Genomic DNA, 24,079 nt, shown 5'->3' with positions numbered 1-24,079 from the left:
GATGGGGGAAGGGTTTTCTGGGTTAGGGTAAGCAGAAATAAGAAGACAAAGGGAGTACAATCACAAGGGGGCGGGTCCTTTAGGTGTGGGTTTAGTATCATAAACTCATAGACCTTGACGATTCAGGAAGCATCTCTTGATTTCAGTTCTCTCTGAATTTAAAGGGTAATAAAGAATGTTCCACAGTCACTTAAAAAAAAAAATAGGTCAACATTTATTTAAGTGTAAGAAAGCCCTCAACCAGCCATTCCTAAAGACAAATAAAAGCCTTGTCCTGCAGAATCAAGTCTTGAATTTCAAGTTTGGTCATATATGCAAATGTTAATAAAAGAGTCAGACAAGCTAATCGTGACATAACATTCAGTTTGGGTGTAACTTACATTGAACAATAAAAAAAACTACAAACTTGTTCAGCCAAGAGTTTGCACAAATAATCAGGCAATTCCTCAAAATGACCTATACCAAAATGATATTTTGCAATGGAGATGATGGTTAGTTAGTCCCAAATCCAGAATGGCTTGTCTGTTTTCTTCAAAGCTGATCTGAAGTCTAATACTTCACATTTCTCCACACTGGGCAATGAGAATGGGCAGCTTGGGCTTGTTGTTGGGTCCTGTTGGGACATTCTGTACGAGAGAAATAAGAAAACAAAATATAAATCACAAAAACTACCCAGATCACAGGTCTACACACACACACATGAATATATACTATTCATTTAGCATAATACAAGTAAGATAGCAATACAAAGTTTCAAACATTCTTTAGAAAAGTAATTTAGAAAATAATGGGATTCAGAAATAAAGAAAGCATAGAAGGATGTGAAATAAAACAGTCTGGACGGTTTCGTTTACATTTTCTTGATGTTATCGTAGTTTATCACTCAAAAAACAAAACAACAATTAAACACTGATAAGTTTGAGACCTCGTAATGAATTATCTCTCAGACAAACATCCCATTTCTTCATACACTTAAAGCACGGCAGATCTCTATCTTGTCACATAAGTTAACTGATCAATCAATAGGATCACTAGTAAATTCCTTAAAGAATTGACAAAAAACTAAGATATTGTCTCACCTCAATTTTTCTCATAACAAGCAAACCATCCACCACTTTTCCTGTAAGAGAGACCCGAGCAGTTAATGACGCGAGCAGCAACTCACTACAGTCAATCTAGGGTCGGTCTCACTCACCAAATACCACATGCTTCCCATCCAACCAGTCGCACTTTGTGCAGGTAATAAAAAACTGGCAGCCGTTTGTTCCCGGTCCACTGTTTGCCTGCCAAGGAAAATTAATATTTTACACGAATGACTGGAAAAAACAGTGAACAAACAATGTGATGGCGTGTGTTTATTCTATATCAATGTAGCACTTTGTCTTTGATGAGCAATGTTCAAAATGTCCACCACAGAAAAAAAAAAAATATATATATTTTGCATGAACAGTTGAGAATTTATGTGGACATGAGTAAATTGAAAAAATTCTTATTTGGTAGAAAATTACATTTAAACTATATTATAAAACATTTTTTAAAGTATATCTAAAAATAAATTGACATTTTGACAAAATGTAACATTCTGTATTCACTAAAGTTGGTTTAGTTTTTCCTGTAGGATTGTGGATTAAAGTGTAAATTAAAAATATTCCCCACTGGACGCATATAAACACTGGTAATAACTTATGGGGATTTTTTAGCACGGTTCATCTAACGTCACTGATTTGCTGCCATAAAGCATAGTGTAAATGTACATCAATGGTTTTACAGTGCCAGTGTGTACAGGAGCTTTACCATTGATAAGAGTCCCGGGCCCGAGTGTTTCGTCCTGAAGTTCTCGTCTGCAAACGGCCCCCTGTAGATGCTGCAGATACCAGTGCCATCCCCCTGATGGACAACAACAGAGTTAAAATAGCTCACACAGAGCCAGACAATCTGAATCACTCAATAAACTTTAAGACATGTAGTCTAGCTTTATGTGAAACCAAAACCACACGTGTGTGTGTGTGTGTGTGTGTGTGTGTACAGTAGGGCTCTATGACCACTAGAGGCAGACAAACACACACACACTGAAGACACACATAATTCTGCAGGGTTTTTTCTTTTTATCATTTACAGCACTGGTTTATTGTACTACTTAATTAAAAGCTGCTGTCATAAAGACTCGAATCTTAAAACTTTGTGCTTTCAAACCAACCAGAGCTCTTTAGCACATTTATAACTAATTATTTCATGTGTAGTCCAACAATAAATGGGTTTTTCAATGTTTTAATTTAATTCTAATACAGATATTTTCACTGCAGAGTGGTCAGCGGCATAAAATAATATAATAATTTATAGATGAAAAATGATTAATTCTAAGTTGTAAAATACAATGAAAATTATTTGACACAATATACTTTCAAAGATCAATTAAAATATGTGAAATCAGAACATCTGAATAACGCTGGTGTCAGTAGATCAGACACGAGGAGAGGGACGACCAATGGCACAAATTCAACTGAAATGGGCCAAAGAAAGAGATTATCTGGATTTTCTCACTAGTACTAAGCATAATAATCAATGCACCCATAGTAAAATATGGTGTTTGAGCTGTATGCCACTATTTTCATGACTTTAGTGAAGGTATATCCCAAACAGAGCGACCAACACGTATCTTGGATTAAGATTAATATATTTGTCTCCTTCCTAAACAATTACAAATATATTAATCAATGTCATATTAAAACAAAAATGAAGCAATAGTTAGTTTAACTAGTTTATTACGCCATCAGCGTTATTCAAAAGGAGACTCAAGAGTTCAATAAGTCAAGCGCAGTCAACAGCATTCGTAGCACAATGTTAACGGAGATATATTTACACAAAGTACAAATAGCCCGGCTTGTTGGCAGAGGGCATTTATATCAACTAAACCCACCGATGTGTGATTCAGCTAGCCGACATTACAAAACACAAACGATGGCGTTCATACAAATAATGGCAGTAAAATGTGTCATACTCATTTTGACGCTATCGACCCGGGTTCGAATCCACCTTTTGGCTAACTTTTTTTGTCCCATTTCACATTTCAAAACACATCAGAAAAGCATGTTTTTAATGAAACTGAAGGAAATAATCAAAACGTTGAAAAGTATCGGGTAGGATTAGGGAGGGCTTAATTGTCCCAATACGGTGACATCCATTTAATAATTTGTATTAATGTACATTTACACTCAATAAGCTATTGCATACTGTTTTATAATGTAGTACAATACTGAGGTGCAAATAATTGCCACTATTTGCAGTAAGTAGTATAAATAGCAGAAAATCCTGCTATTTTAACAGTGTAAATATAATCTACAGCTATTTGCACTTCGTGTCAATAGCATCTATTGCTAAGAAAATATGCTATTTTCACTTACTGTAAACAGCATCTATTGCTATTAGCACTTAGTGTAAATAGCCTCTATCTCTATTTAGACCAAGTGCAAATAGCAGCTGCCTAATGTTAATTATCACAAAATAATTTGGACATCCCTGGTTTCCAAAAGCAAAGAGAGTTACAGGCAGCTTCAAGGCTTCTGGGGAGGTGTGGGGTGTTCTCTGCACATTTCGACTTGCTGTTGTGTAAACGGTGTTAAACAACTGTAAATATCAATGTTCTGGGAAAACTATGGTGTCTATGTATATAACGCCTCTTTCTTGTTTGACAGAAAAGCGAAAGGAAACTATCCTATAATTCTCTGTATTTTTCCTTGCGCTTTTCTATTTTAGATACACTGTAAACATGTTTTTAGGACATGTAAACTAAAGTAATAAGCCCCAAGAAGCCGTGGTTTACAGTGAATTTATAACCGCTAAGAGTGTGCCTAAAACCCCATTAGCTGTTATAAATTCACTGTAAACCACGGCTTCTCTGGCTTATTGCTTTTATAAAATGGTTATTCCATACATAGTAAGGTTTCACAGAATAAAACGGCAAATAAAGTGTAAAGATATTAATAAAAACAGTATTCTTCCACCAAACAATGTAGCTCCTCAGAAACATTTGTGGTTGCAACAAAGTGGAGTATGTTTGTGGTGTAGTTTACAACAGCTTCGAACGCGGCTCAACCAATCAGAATCAAGGACCAGAACTAATCCGTTTTATAAATATTATTGGAGTACATTTGACAAGACACCACCATTTAAGTCTTTCTACTTCAAAACGTAATGTTTAATTCAACCTGTTATTTGCTGTTTCTTTTGTAATCATTTGTGAAATGTAATATCAATTTCTGAGAGAAACCAGTTTCAAAGTAAATCCTACATCATTGTTTCCCCACTGTAATTTAGGGAAGCTAGTCATTTCTGAATATTGTTTTGGCACTGCTCAACTATGAAGTCTAGAAATGTGCTATTGGTTTATTCATTTAGGAAATGTAAAATTGCTGGAATTATTTGAACATTTAAAAATGTCCAATGGCAAAACCAGTTTGAAGCTTCAAGACTGGATAAGGCCCTATTTTCTGAGAGGGAAAGACTCAAAAATGACTGCTGCAAATAAATCAAACTAATACAAAAGCTGGTGACTGCAAATATAAAGGCACATTCTTATTTGTCCATTTATGAGGGCACGATCCTTGTTCAAACAGATATAAAGGATATCAGGAATGGCAGTCGATATGCAAACAGAGCCCGAACATTGTTTGCACACAATGTTCTGAAACATGTCAAAAGCCATACACCCTGAAGATCAATTCGGCTCCATTGTCCGGATCACAAAGCAAAACTTACATTGACAAAATCACCACCCTGAATCATGAAGTCCTTTATCACCCTGCAGAAAGAAAACAGCACCCATGAGCAGGTTTAAATTAAAAGTCAAGCCTCTATTGTTTAGGGTTTTTGTTTTTAAACAAATATTTTGCAATAACCTCTTACATTTCTATGAGTAAAATGTGCAGCAAGACATGCATTGCTGTAAATATGCAATTGTGATTTTCTTTTAATTAGATTTTTATTGGTCACTATAAATATACATAAAGCCTTCGAACCAAGTTCAGCGCAGTGTAACTTTGCAGTGAAAGCCATCATTTGCATAGACAATATCAAAGTGCGTTTTGAATGGCAAAGGTTCGTTTTGATTAATGAAAAACCTCCAACACCTGTCTGATGTCTGAAAAGTTTTATACTTAGATTTATGGATCTAAACAAACCTCTAGTCTAATTAAGCCAACACAATTTATCATTGTTATACAATATAAGAGTGAACAATACAGACTAAAGTGTCTCACCGATGAAATGTGCAGCCTTTATAGCCAACAGGAACACCGTCCTTCCTACAGTGAACAAAAGCAGCACAAACACAAGGTATATGCAAATAAAAGCAAGACCAGGAAGAAAGAGCTGCGCTCACAACCTGCCTCCATGGAATACAAGCTGTGTTTAATCTGTAACCTTATCCTGTATTCATGTTACTTACCGAATGATTTCAACATCCTTAAAAGCATCAGTCACAATAACTCATTAAATGTAATTCGAGTATGTGGTTTAACTAAACATGCGGTTGAAGCAGCACAGCTCTTTATTAAAGGCATAGTTTACCCAGAAATCAACCCTCAGGCCATTCAAGATGTAGGTAACTTTTCTTCAGTAGAAAGAGTGAAGATGATTTTTAGCTGAAACATGTCCCTGGTGGCTGCCAGCACTTTGGAAATAAAAAAAGGCATACAGACAACCCAAAATGAATCCCTACTGAGGCGACATATTGAGGTCTTATGAAGTGAAACAATTGGTTTGTGTAAGAAACTGAACATTATTTACACCATAGTTTCCTGTAATCTAGAGCTGCAGACAAACAGTGTGGAGTGATGTCTGGTCAACGCACAAATCTTTCTTTTTAGTGAACTATATGAACACGTTAACCAAACGTGACTGAACCATGTGAAACGGTTTATGACTCGAGCAATGCAGATTTACAAAGTTATTCAATCAAAACTCACTTTCGGACTGCTGAATCGGTTATTTGAACCAGTTAATTGAAACAAACTGCCCAAAAGAACCAGTTCGTGGAAAATAATTGGATTTGACTGTTTGCCTGTAGCTCTGGATTACAGGTAATAATGCTGTAAATGATCCTCAGTTTTTCACACAGACTAATTTGACTTCACAAGACCAGACAAGAAGCCACAGGTATTCATTTTGTGTTGCATGTAGGGCTGGGATAAACGATTATTTTTTAAACGATTAATCTAGCGATTATTTTTTTCGATGCATCGATTAATCTAATGATTAATTTTTCCAGACCGATTCGATTTCGATTATCTCCCCATTAATTGACTACTAACAATTTATACATGTTGATTTACATATCCGAATGAAAAAAAAAACATGAATTCCTTAACATTGCAATATATGTTTATTGCTCTTAAAATTACAAAATAAAAGACTGACTAAGAATGCATTCCTTTGCACTTGTATAAAGATAGCATTCAATAAAACCTTGAAGCCTTGAAAACACATAGCTTACTGAAACTAGCATACTGAACACATAGAAAGAAATACAGAAAGAATACAGTAACCAATGTAAACTTGAGGGCTTTAAGCTAATACAGAGAGTGCTTTTCCAAAAAAAATAAATAAAATAAATTAACAGTGGGAGCCAGCAGCCTGTGATGGAGAAAAAAAATCTCTGAATGCTCCACGTGAAACTTTGGCGTTTCGCCCTTTTTCTATCGTGTCTAATGATTTTGGTTAATATACACAAGGAAGAGAAAGAAGCAAGAAGCACTCATGTTGTTTGAGTGCGCACGCACAGCCGGGGCTCTCTCTCATAAGCGCCCTGTCAGGCGCAGCAGTCATTCTATTCTACATCACTCACCGATCAAATAAGTCTTTGACAGCCGCCAAAAAAAAGATCAATGCAGAAAAACCCCTGGATTGGTTACATAACGTTGGACAGAATGTTGATCCGGCCATCGCGTATATTCAGCGCACATAAGGTAAACGTTTAGATTCGAAACGAATCGATGCGCATATTTTGCGTCGACGAAATCGATGACCTCGACGCGTTGTCCCAGCCCTAGTTGCATGTATGCTTTTTTTTACTCTAGTGTTATGAATCACCAAGGAATAGTGTCTCAGTTAAAAGTCTTCTTTACTTAGATTTCACCTACATCTCAGATGGCCTGAGAGGGGATGAACTATCCCTTAAATTCACTGAGATCTGACTTACTTGAATTCACCAGTACAGAACTGCCTGAAAGACACAGAAAGAAAAACATCTCTGTTATGATTCCTGAAGCAACGCAACAGAATCAAGACATTTAGAGGAGACCGTAGATTAGCATGCTAGTACTGAACACATTCTGCATGACGCACACTAGAGATGTCATGATTCACTCAACTTATGATGCCATACGACACTGATTTAAGACTAATTATAAATGATAAGGTGTCATTTTATTATTGCTTGGACAAAATGATGCACATCTTATTATTGAAATGTGTCAAATGACAAAAATAAATAGAACATTTAAATCACACTCCAATTTAAATAAATAACAAATAAAAAAGGTCTCTTAATATAAACAAACTGAGGCTATGCTTGGGCTCTTTCCATCTAAAATTAAAGACAACCACTGTGTCTTAATCACGATCCAAACAAAGATGCTGCATACATGCAGCATGAGCAGTTTTTTATTTAAATTAGACTGTATAACAATTTTTTTTATGGATGTCAATGAAGGAGAGGCTTCATTATGCTAAATAAACAGATTTTAAGAGGAAACTAAATTATTGCATTAAATTGTATGTTGTTTAATGAAAATAAAACGTTCTAGTGCTTCCAAGCTTCAATAAACAGACCTCAAATACAATCACTTGTGACTGCTGCATAAGATAATGATATGTTTTAATGAAAAAAAATAAATAAATAAATAAATAATAATAAAAAAGTATTCTTTGGCTTTAAGATTTAAAAAAATAAAATAAATTTTTGATGGCTAGTGTCAGTGTTATGCATGCCCTATTGTGTTGTTTTTCAAATGAACAGAATTCTTTTATGAATTCTAAGCGCATTCAATGTTTATGCATGAAAGGATTACGGAATCATCTCACCGAAAATTTTCCGCAGTCTTTGGAACAATGTCTGCAAAAAGCTCTATCTTCATTCTGCCCACTTCCTGGAAACAAACAAAAATATATATATCAATTAAAAAATTAAACAAAAGCGGATTACAAACCAAGAGTGACAATGTACAAAGATATTGCATTCTGTGCTGCAGTGACCAATAGGATGGGCTTTTTAGTCATCTGTAAAACTAAACGCAAACAAACAAAAAATAGAGAATTTCAAATGAAAGATGTGAGGCATTCAGCGCTGATGGATGATCTGTTGTGTGCTTGAGGAACACATGGATGCAGCTTGCTGTCATGAGCACACATGAGAAATGAAGCATGCAATGCTTTTGTTGTGGGTGGTTGCCAGGGTGCTGGCAGGGAGTTCTGGATGGTTGCTAGGGCTTTCGTCCCAAGTCAAAAGAGCAACTCCTCTCGCCACATTTCTGCATCTGCGTCTCTAAAACGATCTGGATCTCTCCTTCAATGCAAATCTACACGATTCTGAGCCTTTCACACGTTTCATCATCAGCTAGGCAACATTTGAACTCGGTTTGCTTTTAAAATAGATAATTGCTGGTATTGTGCATGATTCACTGGGTTCATGCAATTGGAATATTTTTTTATTTTAAAAAAGCATGCTGACAGATGCTCTAAAATTATACGTTTATACTTTTTCCCAAGCACCACATTGCGACTAGATCAAACTCTTCAACTGATTATATTTGACTCACTTGTGGGCAGTTTGGAGAACCAATACCTCTAAACCAACTAGAAGCAGTGGTGAGCTGCAGTTTGGAGAAATGTTGTCAAAACCTACATTTACTTTTTGTTTTAGTGTCAAACATGTCTTGGAAAGATTCAAAGATTGTTTTGAAAGTTTGTAGAAACATATATCAAGGATGTTTGAATAAAAATGAATGAAAAAATGATGAAAAGGGGAAAAGTGTATTTGACTTTTGACTTTAAAGAAATAAAAGAATATGATTAAATATTGGGAATAAAAACATTATAACGTTGTTTAAATATAAATGTCTATGTAAAGTACAGTTAATAAACATGCACCAAAACGTTTTTGTTTTTTACCAAAATGTAAAGAAGATTGTTTTTGTAAATACAACACATATTTGATTCACTGATCATGTGTCAACATTTATGCGTGAAAACAAATAAAAAGTTAAATGCATTAAGACCACAAGGTTTTGTATTATTCAATATATTTTTTTTTTGAATCAAGTACCTTTATTAATGCATAAGAACTACTTAAACATAACAGTTGTTTACATACTCCCATTCAAAAAAAAAAAAAAAAAAACCACACACAAATACAGACCTCACAGAAGTGTATTTCTCAGTAATGAGTTTAGTGCCAACTGAGAGCTGCACAGATGCAGGTAAGAAACACACGCACACACACACACACACAAACACACACACACACACTCTCTCTCTATCCACATGGAACTGCAGACAACTGAAATCTTGGAAATGAACAAACCCTGAAGGTGTAAGTCTGCTGTTACTCTGTTGTGAAATGTTATGAAACGCTTCAGGATTAGTCCTAAAGCAGCATGATGGTAAACTATCCAGTAGATGGCTTTAAAAACCGTTGAAATATGATACATCCCAATAACATTCTGCGGTCTCCACCCACAGCTGAAGAGACTCGGAACAAAAATACAAAGACATCATGTTTCATTATAAGGTGTGTTACTAGTTGAATCACACTCTAATTATCTAAATACTGGGCGTTCTTTCATGATTTAAAGCATTAAGAAAAGCATAAACCAATAAAATCACTTAATCTTAATGTTAATGTAAAAGCATAAGCATATATGAGTGAGGCAAAAAAATAAAAAGGCAACACTACTAGCAATAAATTCTGTCAGGTTTTAAAAAGATGGTCACATGGGCAGAGTCCACAGAAGTCAGGACCGCCTTTTATTGTCCAGGAAAAGAATGTATTTACAGGTAAATAGGTGTGGTTTAAAGAATGTGCTCATTTTCTCACCAGACACGGCTTACTGACAGACACTCAACACACTGATGGAGCTCACGACTGTGTGCCACGATCACAATGTCTACAATCTCATAAGGTATTCATTGTTTTTTTTTTTTTATATGTTGTTATATTGCAGTCATGTGAACATCTTTCTATGTCTGGGATAGACCTATTTAGAAAGCTTAAAATATCAAATATTGCATCAAGCAAGGTTATTGTGAGTTTCTTTTTAAAGTGGCATCTCTGTTCAACTACATTTGTGACTAGCAATGAATGCAACTGAAGTTGCTGACTACAAAACCTGCTCGACCTGTTCATATCAGTCTCATCAGGGAGCTAGTTTAACATCTGACTAGCAGTACTGGTTACGGGGTTTTCATACAGTATATAAAGATTATGATAGTTTACATGTACATAGATGCTGCATCTCTACATTTATGCTGTTTGAGCTACAGGGACGTTCATTTTACAATGCAATTAAAAAAATACAAACCCTGAAAAATTAACAATATAACTAAATGAGATGCACATAAAATAAATGTTATGCTATTTTATACAAAATGTTAATAGTAATAATTACGACATAGCAAATCAGGTGAGGACAAAACACAACCGATAAACTTGCTTCAACATAGATATGAAACATATTAGAGTAAAATGTTTTGTTTTATGCTGAATAACATAATTTTTCAAATATATAAAAAAAAAAAGATGAGAAGGGGGGAAAAAACTCAAATTTCCATTGGATCCATTCTTTGTTCATGTGTCAGCAATGGCTGCCAAAAAAAAGTTTGATGACAGCCTTTTGGAGTACAGGCAAAACCAAGAAAATGGGTTTTATGAAATGTGTTTCAGAAGTGTACAATTCTGAATTAGACACGTGGCCGTATCTGGTAATGTGATATATGATGGTAATGAATACAAACGATATTGTTATGGTGGGCACTTCTAAATATTACATAAAGCAAGGTTATTGTAAGTTTTTTTTTTTACTACATTTGTCACTAGCAATGAATGCAACTAAAGTGGAAGACCACAAAACCTGCTGGACCTGTTCATATCAGTCTCAGCAGGGAGCTAGTTTAACATTTGACTAGCAGTACTGGTTACGGGGTTTTTAATTATAAAGATTATGTACATAGATGCTGAATCTCTACATTTATGTTGTTTGAGCTACAGGGACATTAACTTTACAATGCAATAAAAAAAAGCACTGGAAAATTTTTATTTAATATTGAGCTTATTGGAAATCTAAAGTGTAATGGTAAGATTTGTGGTTAATAAAAAACAAAAAAAAACAGTTACAGGTCGGATTAGGCAACAGCAATTAATCCTTTAGAATCAAATATTTCAAGCACATTTTGTAACCATTTGAATGTTTCTTGGCAAAGGACCTGTACATAATAACAAATAACATTTGTAAATGGGATTTATAAGTGCTATGATATGAAGTATTAACGATACAACAACATGACTAAATGAGATACATGTTATGGTATTTTACATTAGCAATTATAACGACATAGCAAAACAGTTGAGGACAAAACACAATGATATACTTGCTCCAACATAGGTAAGAAACATATTAGAGTAAAATGTTGCTGTATAACAATTGTCGAACTCAAATTTCCATTGGATTTATTTTTTGTTATAGGTCAGCAATGGGTACCAAAAGACGTTTGATGAGAGCCTTTTGGAGTACTGGCAAAACATAAAGAAAAATGGGTTTTATGAAATGTGTTTCAGAAGTGTACAATTCTGAATAGAACTAGAGTTGTTCCGATTCCGATACTAGTATCGGAAATATCTCCGATACCACAACAAATTCTGGCATCGGCATCGGCGAGTACATGAACCCATATACCGATCCGATACCATTTTCTTAAAAAAGACCTAGTTATGACCGCAAGCTTTGCCTAACCGCTGCACGGTTCTTCTTCGCTGCTCAAAATGCATTGAAAACACAGGAAGTTGTGCTGTGTTGCCACAAGCAACCCCTGTTTAGAGCAGCGAAGAAGAAATGAAAACGCGTTAGCAGCCCTTATCTATATATGACTGGATCACTCATCACATTCTAAACTGCCAAAACACAGTGAAGCCGCTACTATATTATAGATCAGTGGTTAGCAGTATGTCTCTGTAGTACCGGTAGTTACAGACTCTCGAGTATATTCAGTACCGGCAGCTGCGTTCAGTCGCTTCCGTGTAAGTCAAAGCGCAGGGCTCCAGACAGTAGCCGAATATATACTAGTGTCTGTGAATATTAAACTGCAAAATACTATTTAAATATTACTCCCGCAAAATCTACATCTCTGTGGGTGACTGGCACAGATGCGCGAGAGCTCGCTGTTTTGTAGTCTCTGCTGTGTGTCATGAGGACACGAACGCATAAACCGTCACTTCATGAGAATTTACCGTTTCATTTGAGAATACTGTCATATCATAAACACAGACACTCAAAGATCTTCATGGCAGCCCATTAAAATAAATGTTTGGTTTACATGAGTAAATTGACAATATATAAAGCTACTGTTGTAGCCTACAGTAATAATAATACGTCTCTATAATAATAATAATTATGCCTAGATGGTTGCTTGTTTTTTACTTGTTTTGTTGTAAAGAGATTATCTGATTAATAGATCTTTTTTGTTGCAGTTTTTTTATACAGTTATATTGTAAAACTTAAATACCTTTTTTAGTTTGCGGTGTTAGATTTTTGGCTGCATTTGAAGTTCTTTTTTGCATAAGAAAATAAATAATACTGTCAAATTCATGTTAGATAATAAAAATACTGTAATAAATACAGTAGTTCACCATGTATTTGTTCATGTTTTATTGAGGGATCTGTCTGAAGCACACCATAAAAAAATTCTAGCAATTTACACAGGGCTAGTAGTATATACAGCTGTATATACAGATATACACCCAGGTATCGGATCAGTACTCGGTATCGGCCGATACCCTGAGCCCAGGTATCGGAATCGGTATCGGGAAGAGAAAAAGGGTATCGGAACATCTCTAAATAGAACTCATAAAAGCAACGAGTGATCTGTGAATGGCCAGGCCTCGTTTATCTTTCATAATCTTCCATCTTTTGTGTCCACTGATTATCCAAAACTCCATACATTGCTATCTTCATATGCTCAAATAGAGCGTTTTGTTTATAAAAGCTTCCATGTTTGGTACAAAAAATATAATTTTGTGTTTAATTGTTGTTTGTGTGAATTAGGGGATGATATCAGGGTCAGTGTAGCATCTAATTTTATTTAGCCAGTTCTTTAAGTCTGGTCACTTGTGTTTAACTCTTGGATACTATTTAAATACTTAACTGAGAAGGCCATTCCTTTGATATCCTGGTTGATAAATGTTTAGCAAATGCTTCCATTGAAAGAAGCAAAGTATTTAAGCATCAGGGAGATATGATCTGTAACTGATATGCATAATGTCACTGATCGCAGGATGATCAGAAAAAATTTGTTTGATTTTCACAATAACTAAACAGGGATCTAGATCCAAGATATCCCATACCAGGGTTTTTCCTGGCTCAAAATGAGGTGGAACCATCCTGATCATGTACACGATATACCCACACCCTTCAACTGACTGTTAAACATTTCATGAAATTGAAAATCTTTATCCACTCCTTATCGTCTCCTGGTCCACATCGCTTTTATCCAATATACATTTATCCACTTAAAGTGTCTTTCTAGAAAACATGAAATATTTTCGTACAACTTTGTGTGAATTCTTCTGATACATCATGAATGCTATTGCAGCAGGGTAACAGGTGCATTAGTGCTAACATTAGCACCAAGCTAAGGCTTTTAATAAAATTAATTTCAAAATTACTTTTACTCCCATCTCTTTTTTTTAGAATCCTTTTTAATGACTAAATTATAGTTTAATAATCAAAAAGCATGTCTAATTAATTAAAATCATGGAACTTATTCAATGTCACATCAGTTAATTAAAATATATTCAGTATGTAAAGTAAACGAAACTGCGCGTCATTCATTCATACAGAGATATGATTGCGTAATGAGTTAATGTTCATCAGATCGCATATGAACTAAAAGGAGGCAGCCCCCTCATAATTCTCTATGCAGGAAAATCCCTGCATATGTGTCTAGGAATAATTTAATAATGTGAGCTGAGGTATGGTAGTTTTGTCAGAACTGTGCTCTATGAAATAGGAGATCGAGTTAGTTGAGATGTTTACAGTCAAAGATTTGAATTGTACTTGCGCAAAACTGGAATATAGCAAAAAAACATTTGGTAATAAAACACCAATTCTATCCAACGAGTCAAAGAGAACAAGGCTTTTGGATTAGTGCAGAAAGCTAGATGATATGTGACCAGCAAAATCTTATGACCCCTTCATATTTTGTTCATCGTGATAAGTTTGAAGGACAAATGAACATGAGTTATACTTTGAAATGGATACAACCACAAGAAGTAATAAAAAGCTAAACGTAGGCTATAAACTTAAAGGTCATCAGCGTCTCCACCATTAAACCTCAGATAACACTTTAACAATTATAAACACAAAAAGGCTGTGAAACTAGCAAGTAGACGAGTTTTTCTGTTTATTATGATGTAGACACATTTAGTGACTTCTTTGCATTAGAAACCACCTTATTCCAGCTAAAAGCTTTAAAATAATAAAGTACAACTGATTTTATTGGAAAATAAGCTAAATGGTGCTAAATTGATAAACTGTTTAAGCAACTGCGCTAAACAATAATTTTTTATTTTTCAGGGTGAACTGAGCACGTATCATCACGTACCTAGCAAGCATCATCAGCGATCATGATGGCCGTCATCAGGTCACCGGGGGTCAATGAGAGCTTTCCCCATGATGAGACCCTGCAATACCTGCTCATTCTGTGCTCCAAAGTAGCTCTGAACACGTTTGTCCTGTCTTTCTGGAGGCACAGCATTCTCAAGTCCCTGCTGGGGCTCTGCAGCGTCTCCATGTATGTGGCAGACGTGCTGCTGGTCACTGCGGTCACCGGCGCGTGGCTCTTCAAAGAAACCCTACCGACCTCCACCTCCATGTGCTTCATCCTGGCGCATGGATCGGCCGTCTACGCCCTGCTTCCTCTGCCCATACTGATCTGTGGGGCACTTGACTACGCCAGCTACCCACACCTAGACGTTAGGTCAAGCTCCTGGCGCAGGACTGTATGTTACTGCACTGTGGTTGTGCTTCTGTGGGCATCAGCGTGCTGTTACACCTACAACTACACAGACACGCAACCTATGGAGATTTACAAAGACACCGCGAGAGTCCTGGTGTGCCGCGTTCACGGATCTACTGTAGTGTTTCAATTTAGTATGCAGATATCCATCGCAGTGGGTCTCATACTTCTGTTTTATTTCAAGACGACGACTGGTTGGATCCGAAGAGCCAATAAACTGGCAGAGCTGAGAGACACAGCATTTGCTTCAGAGAAAGGTCAAATGTTAGCTTACAATCAGGAGGGGGAAGCTGGAAGTTCTGGAATTCAAGAAAGTTCCCCTCCTCTCTTTGTCAGTCTGACACTAGGATTCGCTTTGAACTGGATACCCTACCTGCTAATGTGTGTGGTGTGTGCCTTCCTGGGCTTTGTGGTGCCAGCTTATGCCAGTGTCAATCTTCTGTGGATGGCCTGTGCCAACAGTGTGCTGGTGGGCATTGCTTTTTGGTTTAGGAGTGCTAGGACTGGACCTTTAAGAAAGTTCCCAGATGACACTTGTTTGTGGAACATCTACTGGCAATTGAGCAAAGGAACAACACCAACGGTGGACGCAAAGCTTACAATGAGAACATACAAAATGTTTCCCAAGCCTGCTGTGCCTTTTCAAGAGGTCTAGCCTAAAATATTTGAAGGCTTGCAATGATACTCTGTCTTGCAATCATACATTTACATTTAAGCATTTAGCAGACACTTTTATCCAAAGCGACTTACATTGCATTTAGGCTAACAATTTTTCTCCTAACATGTGTTCCCTGGGATACGAAACCCCGACCTTGCGCTTGCTAACGCAATGCTCTACCACTTGAGCTACAGGAACACTATCAATCATACAAAGGAATGAGTTCAAATCTAACGCTCTGTTACAAACATTGTGAGCTGCTTAGATAGAAGTTGCAATGATACAATGCCATTCAAAAGTTTGCGATCAGTACGTGTATAGATATGTATGAAAAACGTATGTGCGCCTGACCTGTATATAAGATGCTTGCAGGTCTTAAAGGGACAGTAAGCCTATTAAACATGCAGCCTACTGTCATTGCTGTCAAGGGATAGATCACCCTAAAATGTAATTTCAGTCATAATTTACTTACGGTCACGTTGTTGCAAACCTGTATTAATTTCTTTCTTGTGCTGAACACAAAAGAAGATATTTTGAAGAATGTGGGTAACCAAACAGTTGCTGGTCTACGTTGAATTTGATAGTAACAAAAAATACTCTGGAAGTCACTGTGGACCAGCAACTTTGATTTTCCACATTCCTCAAAACAGCATTTATGTTCAGAAGAAGAAACTCATTCAGGTTAAAACCACTTTTGAATGAGTAAATGATGTTATAAAACTAAAACACTATGGACATAATTGACAGACAGATGACAGAATTTAACTTTGGGTGAACTATTCCTTTAACGTTAATAAAAATCACTGACTTTTCGGTTGCACTTTATTTTACAGTACGTGTACTAACATGTACTTATAGTGCACTTACAGTGTATTTATCTAAGAAAGTTCTGGTAATACAAGGGGTAGGGTTAGGTTTAGGGGTAGGTTCAGGGTTAGTACCTAGTTATTACATAGTTATTTTAATTACTATAATAAGTACATAGTATGTACATGAGGAACAGGACTGTCAAATAAAGTGCTACCGACTTTTATTAACTGAAAAAAATGTAATACAGGTCCTTTAGGAATCAGTTGATACAGTGTTTTATTTTTATATTTGTTCATTCAATTTCATGAATGCTCTGCTAAATACACCTACTGTACCTGAAAATAAAGCACTGTTTGTTTTATTTGTATATTATGTGTAGTTTGACATTCATTCAGCGGCCATGCATTATAATTTTTTTTTCCTTTTTGTTTTCTCGTTATCTTAACATAACGAAAGTCGTTTTCTCGTTACAATGACTTAACTTTCTCATTTTCTTGACATAACGAAAGTGGTTTTCTCGTTATAACGAAAGTCCATAATCCATAAATGTTAAATGCTTGAATCAATATGATTCTTTTGTGTATTAAGTTCTTGCTAGATGCATGAGTTTCACCAACGCGTTCTGGGTCATAAAATAACTGCTTATCCAAACCAAGGTTGACGTCACTGTATTATGTTTGCACCTATATCTTTATCTGTGCTTCTTCGAGGCACATGATTGTTAGTTAATAAGCGGAGATGTTTTGCTTATCTACAGTAGGACGGGATTTAACGATGTAGGCTATTTATGATGTGCTTATTTTCCTTCTTATTAATCTTTATTGTTAACCATACTAATGAGAAATGTGATGTATATGTAAAATGCATAAGCTATTCAGTTTTTTTTCTGCACACACACATACACTGCACATGAATTATCTTTTCAAACAGAACATGAAATCTGTCACAGCATATAATGACCACTAAAAATTATAAATTATACATAATTTATTTCAAATAAAGGGAAAATTAAAGCTGCGGTAGGTAACTTTTGACGCTCTAGCGGTTAATAAACAGAACTGCTTGCGTCTTGCGGAAGAACATCGTAGCCAGAGTTACTTCCCTCTGTTTATGTCTATGAAGAATCACAAAGGTACTGGGTTACTCCGCTGCCGTACCCCCGAATAGGGCTGCACGATATTGGGAAAAAATGACATTGCGATATTTTACTTTTCTGCGATATATATTGCGATATTTTTTCTTACGAACAAAAATGGGGTGAGCACACTTACATTCTCATTTTAAATGATTTAAACATCGACACCATTGTGTCAATTGATTAATATGCGCGCGTGAGAGAGAGCAATACAGCATTCGTGTTGTTTGAAGACGACTCGCTCTCTCTCTGTCTCTCTCGCGCCGGCTCTCTCTCTCTCTCTCTCTGTCTGTCTGTCTGTCTGTCTGTCTGTCGGTCTGTCGGTCTGTCGCGCGCTCTCTCACACTCTGTCTCTCTTGCGTGCGTGCTCTCTCTTGCTCTCTCCCTCTCTCTCTCTCTCTCTCGCGTGCGTGCTCTCTCTTGCTCTCTCCCTCTCTCTCTCTCTCACATGCGCTCTCTCTCTCTCTATCTCACGTGCGCTCTCTCTCTCTCTCTCCCTCTCTCGCACGCGCGCGCTCTCTCCCTCTGTCTCTCTCGCGTGCACGCTCTCTCTCTCGGTCTCTCTCGCGTGCGCTCTCTCTATCTCTCTCTCTGCCCTTTTAAACTTGCATGTGTTTTTCAGTCCTGTCAATGTTAAACTTTGACTCTATGATGGTTAAACTGTGCAATTAATCCGCGAATCAAATTCGTCAAGGGCTGGGGAGCAGCTGGCCCGTACAGTTAATGAATAACGGATCAACTACGTTAATATTCACGTTGATAATGCAAATGATACATTAGGACTTGCGTTTACTGACCTAATAAAAATATCGCGATATCGATGCTTAAACGACACATCGTGCAGCCCTACCCCCGAAGCAATCTAAAATAGTCAGAATATAAACACTTATTATAGTTGCACCCTAGTGATTCAGGACAAGCTAAAAACACGGTTTGGAAAATGGATTCATGGTGTACTCGCTTATATACATTTTGTAAATTTTGAACACAAACAAAGTTACGGACCGCAGATCTGATTGGTTGTTTCTTACCGGGAGCGATGTATTTCTGCAAATGGCAATAGGAGCACTGGGAGGAGCCAGAGGAGCTTGATTTTTTCACAGATTATCTGTCTCATATTCTACTGTCAGGACATAATGACAGGTTTAACAAATACGTAAAAAATAAATTTTTACAAAAGTTATCTACTGCAGCTTTAAAAAGGGAGGTTAATCCAAGCAGCTCTAAAAAAACGTAGAATAGTTCTGCATCCTTCTGAAGTGTTCGCGGTGTTGTCATTTAAACATGTTAATTACAAAAACAAAATGTTTGGTGTACTGTCTCTAGAAAAATCAACAGTGATTGATCAGCCTTTATTTATGTACAGTATTGTAGACGTTAATATAGGCGAAGCAAAATTAGCTGAAATATAGGCTACAGAAAGAGCACCTGCATGGCTGTCCATCAGATGCTTGTCAAAGTTGAGTTTGTTACTATAGCAACAGTAAAACTGTCATGTCGTTATAATGAGAAAACGACTTTCGTTATGTCGAGAAAACGAGAAAACAAGAAGGAAAAAAATTATAATGCATGGCCGCTTAGAACTTCCATAATATCGCCCACCCCACCACAAATTATTATTATTATTACTGGTTAAACGTTTGAAAAATTATTAATAAATTATTTGAACTATAAAGATGCTCGTCTTTTTTGTACAGTTATTTTAGGATTTTTGGTGTTATGCTGTAAAACTGAAAATAATGTCGCACACTAAAATAACATTGTTTACACGCATATCGTTTGCATCTTGAGGCTATACTATTAAAACAGTATTTCAACTGACTGGCCCCTTTACCTCAATTGCAGGTCTCACTATGACACAGAATTTAGCTTTGATTATTATTCATTTATTTTCATTTATTTATTTTTAAATAGAGGCAGCGACGCAAAAGATGCTCCAGCAATTTTACAAAACTAAAGCTCTGTGGGAACGATTGATCACAATAAAAGCAAACGAGTACATATTGAAAATAAAACATTGGTTTGCATTGAAGCAACAATCTATTTATTGTTGTTGTAAAAAAGGTTCATTTTATTTATTCAAGATACTTTTTTTTATTCTGTTTTTGAATTTACTGTGTCCTCATATTTTCGTGAGATTTGAACTGTCTTACTTTCATTTAACAACATTTTTTATCTTTTCTCAGCTGAGAACACCTTTCTGACAAGCATAAGCTTTTGTACACTACCAGTCAAATGTTTTCAACATTTAAGATTTTTTTCTTTGCATTTATTGGTTTCAAACTACAGCAAAACCAGAAAAATTCTACAATATTTTTACTATTTAAAATAACGGTTTTCTATTTGAACATATTATAAAATTCAATTAATTCCTGCGATTTCGAAGCTTAATTTTTAGCATCATTACTTCAGTCACACATTCTGATTTAATGCTCAAGAAAGACTTATCTGCATTCATCTTAAATAGAAATCCTTTGTTACATATTAATTTAGCTTTGAAATCACAGGAATAAATTACATTTAAAAAAATGTTCAAAATAAATCTTAAATAGTAAAAATATTTCACACTATAACGGCTTTTGCTGTATTTTGGATCAAATAAATGCAGAGAATTCTTTAAAAATATTTAAAGATCTTACTGTTCAAAAACCTTTCACTGGTATTAGTGTATGTCAGTCATAAAATAAACATAATAATTGTACAATACTGCTCTATTTCACATTTAATCATTTAGCAGACGCTTTTATCCAAAGCGACTTACAAATTAGATTTTAATATTTGTTACGCTCATATTTAGAGGTGTAACAGTACGTGTATTTGTACCTGACCGTTTCGGTACAGGGCTTTCGGTACAGTGCACGTGTGTACCGAATGACCTAATGCAATATTTTGTACGGGGAACGTAGGTACATTTTCGTGTTTCCAAACGAACATATTAAGTGGCGGAAGTCTCCGCGTTCAGCGCAAATCCTGCCCAACAGCTGATTCTAAGGCCGGTGACACACTAGGCGTTTCTCAATGTCAAGGATACTTCCTTGGTAGGACTGATCCTTCCAAGTCACTTCCTTCAGAGGCTAGGTGAGAGTCCTCTTTAGCATACGGAGAACACGTAAATGGAACAGGCTAGCAAGTGCAGGTAATTGCGTCATTACGTCAGTGAAAAGGTCCGTTTGAATAACGCTGTGAATGGTATCATTAAATTACTTTGAACTTAACTAGTTATTTATAAAATAAATGCCGTTGACGCAACCAATTGTTAAATGACAGGTCCGGTTCAGTTAACCATTTGTATTTGTATAATTTACAATATCAATAATTTGTACTGGCATTTAAACGTCAAACTTTACTTATATTTACTACAGTCATAACAAATGTTTGGTAAAGTAAATAAAAACCGTTAACGCTCCGACTACGTTAATGTTCGACATTTTTTAATTTTTGAACTAACGTTAGATAGCAAAGCTGCGCGCATAGGATTGTGGGTGATTTGAGAGCGCGAAGGATACACATATGCATCCTTTCCTGTGTATGGGATATTCTTCGAACGAAGGACTCAGTCCTTGGTTGAAATTCCGAGGATCCTCGACATTGGAACAGTCCTTTGACGGATGTCGATGACGTAGCATCCTCGAAATACTGGCTTCCGAGGATCCTTCCTTGACATTGAGAAACACCTACTGGATGCGTGGCGTGAGCGACGAGCGTGACGTTTCTGCTGTGTGTCAGTTGCGTGACGGCTGCCTCACATTTTCTGTGTCTTTACCGAGCACCAACCTCCCGCTCTCTCTCGTGAGGCCAATAAGGAAGTGACTAAAACTGTAATTCATCGACTGGCCGCTTGAGGCTGGCTGCAAAAGGGAGTCAGTCCCATAGACTCCCCATGTTAAAATGCCCAACTTTACAGCAGGAAAAGACATGTTTACAGACTGGTGCCAAAAATTGTTTTGGTCTAAATAGCAAATTTTGCCCTTCATGATAACTGTGAGGGGGGTGATTTTTTTTTTTTATAACTCATCCATTTAAATTATATTAAGACTTAAAGTTCTGCATAATTAAGGGCGTAGCCACTTGAGTCACAGGTGGATTGCCGCTGCTGATAATGCAGTCGTGCTGGGTGGGTGTGGCTTCAGCAATTAGCTCCCGCCTTTTTTGCCCATTTTTGATTGTCGGGGAGAGTCGCGCGGTGACGCGCTGCCAAGATGGCGACGGCCCGCTCTACACACTTTAGGCTTCAAAAACACACTTCAGGAGTCTACGGGTGACGTCACGGACACTACGTCTATGTTTTTATACAGTCTATGGTCTTTACACACCAGAATCGTGCCTGAAGCGGCTCTGGCGCGCTGCTACTACTATAGGTGACATAGAGGGAGGCCGCCGACAGACCAGGATCTTGTCTTCACGACAACAATATCTGTACTTCATGTTGAGCATAAATATAAAGCCTACTGATAAAGGACACCGTCACAGTATTAACGGCAAAATAGACTATGTTTGACAGATGCAATATGCCAGTGTGTCACCGGCCTAAGGTTTTCAAAAGGCATCACGCGAGTGTGAACATCACTATAACTAGGAAAAAAAACGATTGTAATTCAAACGCAGCTCCCGTCGGCATTTAACCAGACCTTTGCTCTTAATTCTGATCAGTCCAACACAATAACGAAATCTGAGCAGGTCTAAAAACTGAAACTGTTGATGCTGGAAAAGTGATATATTTTTTTTTAAATATGAGCAGGTCTACAAGCTGGGATTAGTAATGCTGCACTGTAATCATAGTTATTTATTTATATTTTTCATTATATTTTACTATATGATATTGGGACTGAGACTGAGTGTATTTTATTTAGTGGAGAACTTTGCAGCAGTATTTTATTTCTTATTCTTTACTTTATTTTATATATATATTATTTTATTTTAAAAAGTGTAAACAAATTTTTTTTAAAAGTTTATAGTAATAAACAACCTGCAGTTTAAGTTTGCATTTCTTTCCCTTACTGTACCGAAAATGAACCGAAACGTGACTTTAAAACAGAGGTACCTACGGAACCATGATTTTTGCGTACTGCTACACCCCTACTCATATTACAAATATTAATTTATCAAAACACACAAAATGTGTTTTTCCCCAGATTTCAACTAGACTTAGTTTTGTAACCAGTGAAATCTCAACATTTTTACAGCACAATGCTGCCATAAAGGAGCAGTACTCCAGATAACTGTGAGATAATCAACTTCAAAGTGAGGGATAGTTATAAAAACATGTCCTTGAATTGTCCTTGAATATAACTCTCAACCATCACCTTTAGACTTGAATGATTCCCCATTATAAACTGAACCCTGAGTAATCTTGATCATTACATTTGGACATGCTAAATTATTATTATTATTATATATTTACATCCACACAGTAAAGTGCTCTAAAGTTCAGCTTCGGAATAACCCAAAATGACACAATAACAAGCAAAGGTTTAATCAAGTAAAGTAAAATACTTCTACAACTAAAATAAACAAAGTGGTGGTTTTGCCATATCAATAGATTGAGGTAATTTAAACCACTCATAAATTAATAAATAATTTCAAGCAAACAATTTAATTTCTGGACCACTTGAGATGGAAAATCAAACATTAAAATTGGGACTACACCTGGTTATATGCTTTAGACTTGCTTGATGTCTCTTTAAATGTTGACGTTTTAAAGCAGGACCATCTTGACAAATGACAAAATTCACGATTGACAAGCAAGGAAGCGCTTCTGAAGAGGCATCTCGGTGCCTTTACACAGGCTGTTTAATGTTGTTCAGGTTGCATACATGTTTAAAGACACATTATGTGCACTCTGCTTCACTCAGATGCTATTTACGCTATTTCATCACTCAGCAGTCTGTGGGAGATAAACGCAGCTGCGCGTGATTTAGCATCAGTTAGCCGATCTGCTAATGAAAACAGCAGTGGGATTAAACTTACTTGTCCTCCAACGGTGACGTCGAAAAACACTATCGGGTTGTTAGGGTTTGAAGGTTGAACGTTCATGGCTGTTTTCAGGCTTTTATCACTCCAGACAGCAGAAATATGCGCTATTAATATTTTTAAATTATCACACCATGAGCTTCACAAGACGATTCAAAAATGTGCACCCGTGACGTCACTACAGGAACCGGAAAAACTTTGTACGGATGCCACAGAGGGACAAG

At 36.4% G+C, this 24,079-nt stretch overlaps 2 protein-coding genes across 2 annotated transcripts; one reads left to right on the top strand and one right to left on the bottom strand.

Annotated features, from left to right (window-relative positions):
- Positions 1-190: 190 nt before the first annotated feature.
- Positions 191-24,079, bottom strand: ppih (peptidylprolyl isomerase H (cyclophilin H)). The gene is made up of 9 exons (XM_052562976.1): positions 23,853-24,079; positions 8,080-8,144; positions 7,196-7,219; positions 5,256-5,300; positions 4,756-4,798; positions 1,795-1,887; positions 1,196-1,283; positions 1,080-1,120; positions 191-626 (listed from the first exon to the last, which is right to left on the bottom strand). The coding sequence occupies exons 1-9, from the start codon at positions 23,916-23,918 to the stop codon at positions 558-560; spliced, it is 534 nt and encodes a 177-aa protein (XP_052418936.1). The 5' UTR covers positions 23,919-24,079; the 3' UTR covers positions 191-557.
- On the top strand, positions 10,049-17,117 carry LOC127963184 (probable G-protein coupled receptor 160). Its single transcript, XM_052562952.1, has 2 exons — positions 10,049-10,175; positions 14,841-17,117. The coding sequence occupies exon 2, from the start codon at positions 14,891-14,893 to the stop codon at positions 15,935-15,937; it is 1,047 nt and encodes a 348-aa protein (XP_052418912.1). The 5' UTR covers positions 10,049-10,175; positions 14,841-14,890; the 3' UTR covers positions 15,938-17,117.

The sequence above is a fragment of the Carassius gibelio genome, chromosome B8 (genome assembly GCF_023724105.1).
Source record: "Carassius gibelio isolate Cgi1373 ecotype wild population from Czech Republic chromosome B8, carGib1.2-hapl.c, whole genome shotgun sequence".
NCBI lineage: Eukaryota > Metazoa > Chordata > Actinopteri > Cypriniformes > Cyprinidae > Carassius > Carassius gibelio.
The sequence above is the reverse complement of the archived record's forward strand: the minus strand, read 5'-3'. Positions and strand labels throughout refer to the sequence as shown.

Excerpts from the sequence above, each read along its gene's own strand:
- LOC127963184 (XM_052562952.1), top strand. The coding sequence starts at position 14,891 with ATGATGGCCGTCATCAGGTCACCGGGGGTCAATGAGAGCTTTCCCCAT.
- ppih (XM_052562976.1), bottom strand. The coding sequence starts at position 23,918 with ATGAACGTTCAACCTTCAAACCCTAACAACCCGATAGTGTTTTTCGAC. Across the intron at positions 4,799-5,255 it reads AAAGGCTGCACATTTCATCG|GGTGATAAAGGACTTCATGA; the intron begins GTGAGACACTTT and ends TTCTTTCTGCAG. Across the intron at positions 1,284-1,794 it reads GCCCGGGACTCTTATCAATG|GCAAACAGTGGACCGGGAAC; the intron begins GTAAAGCTCCTG and ends TTTCCTTGGCAG.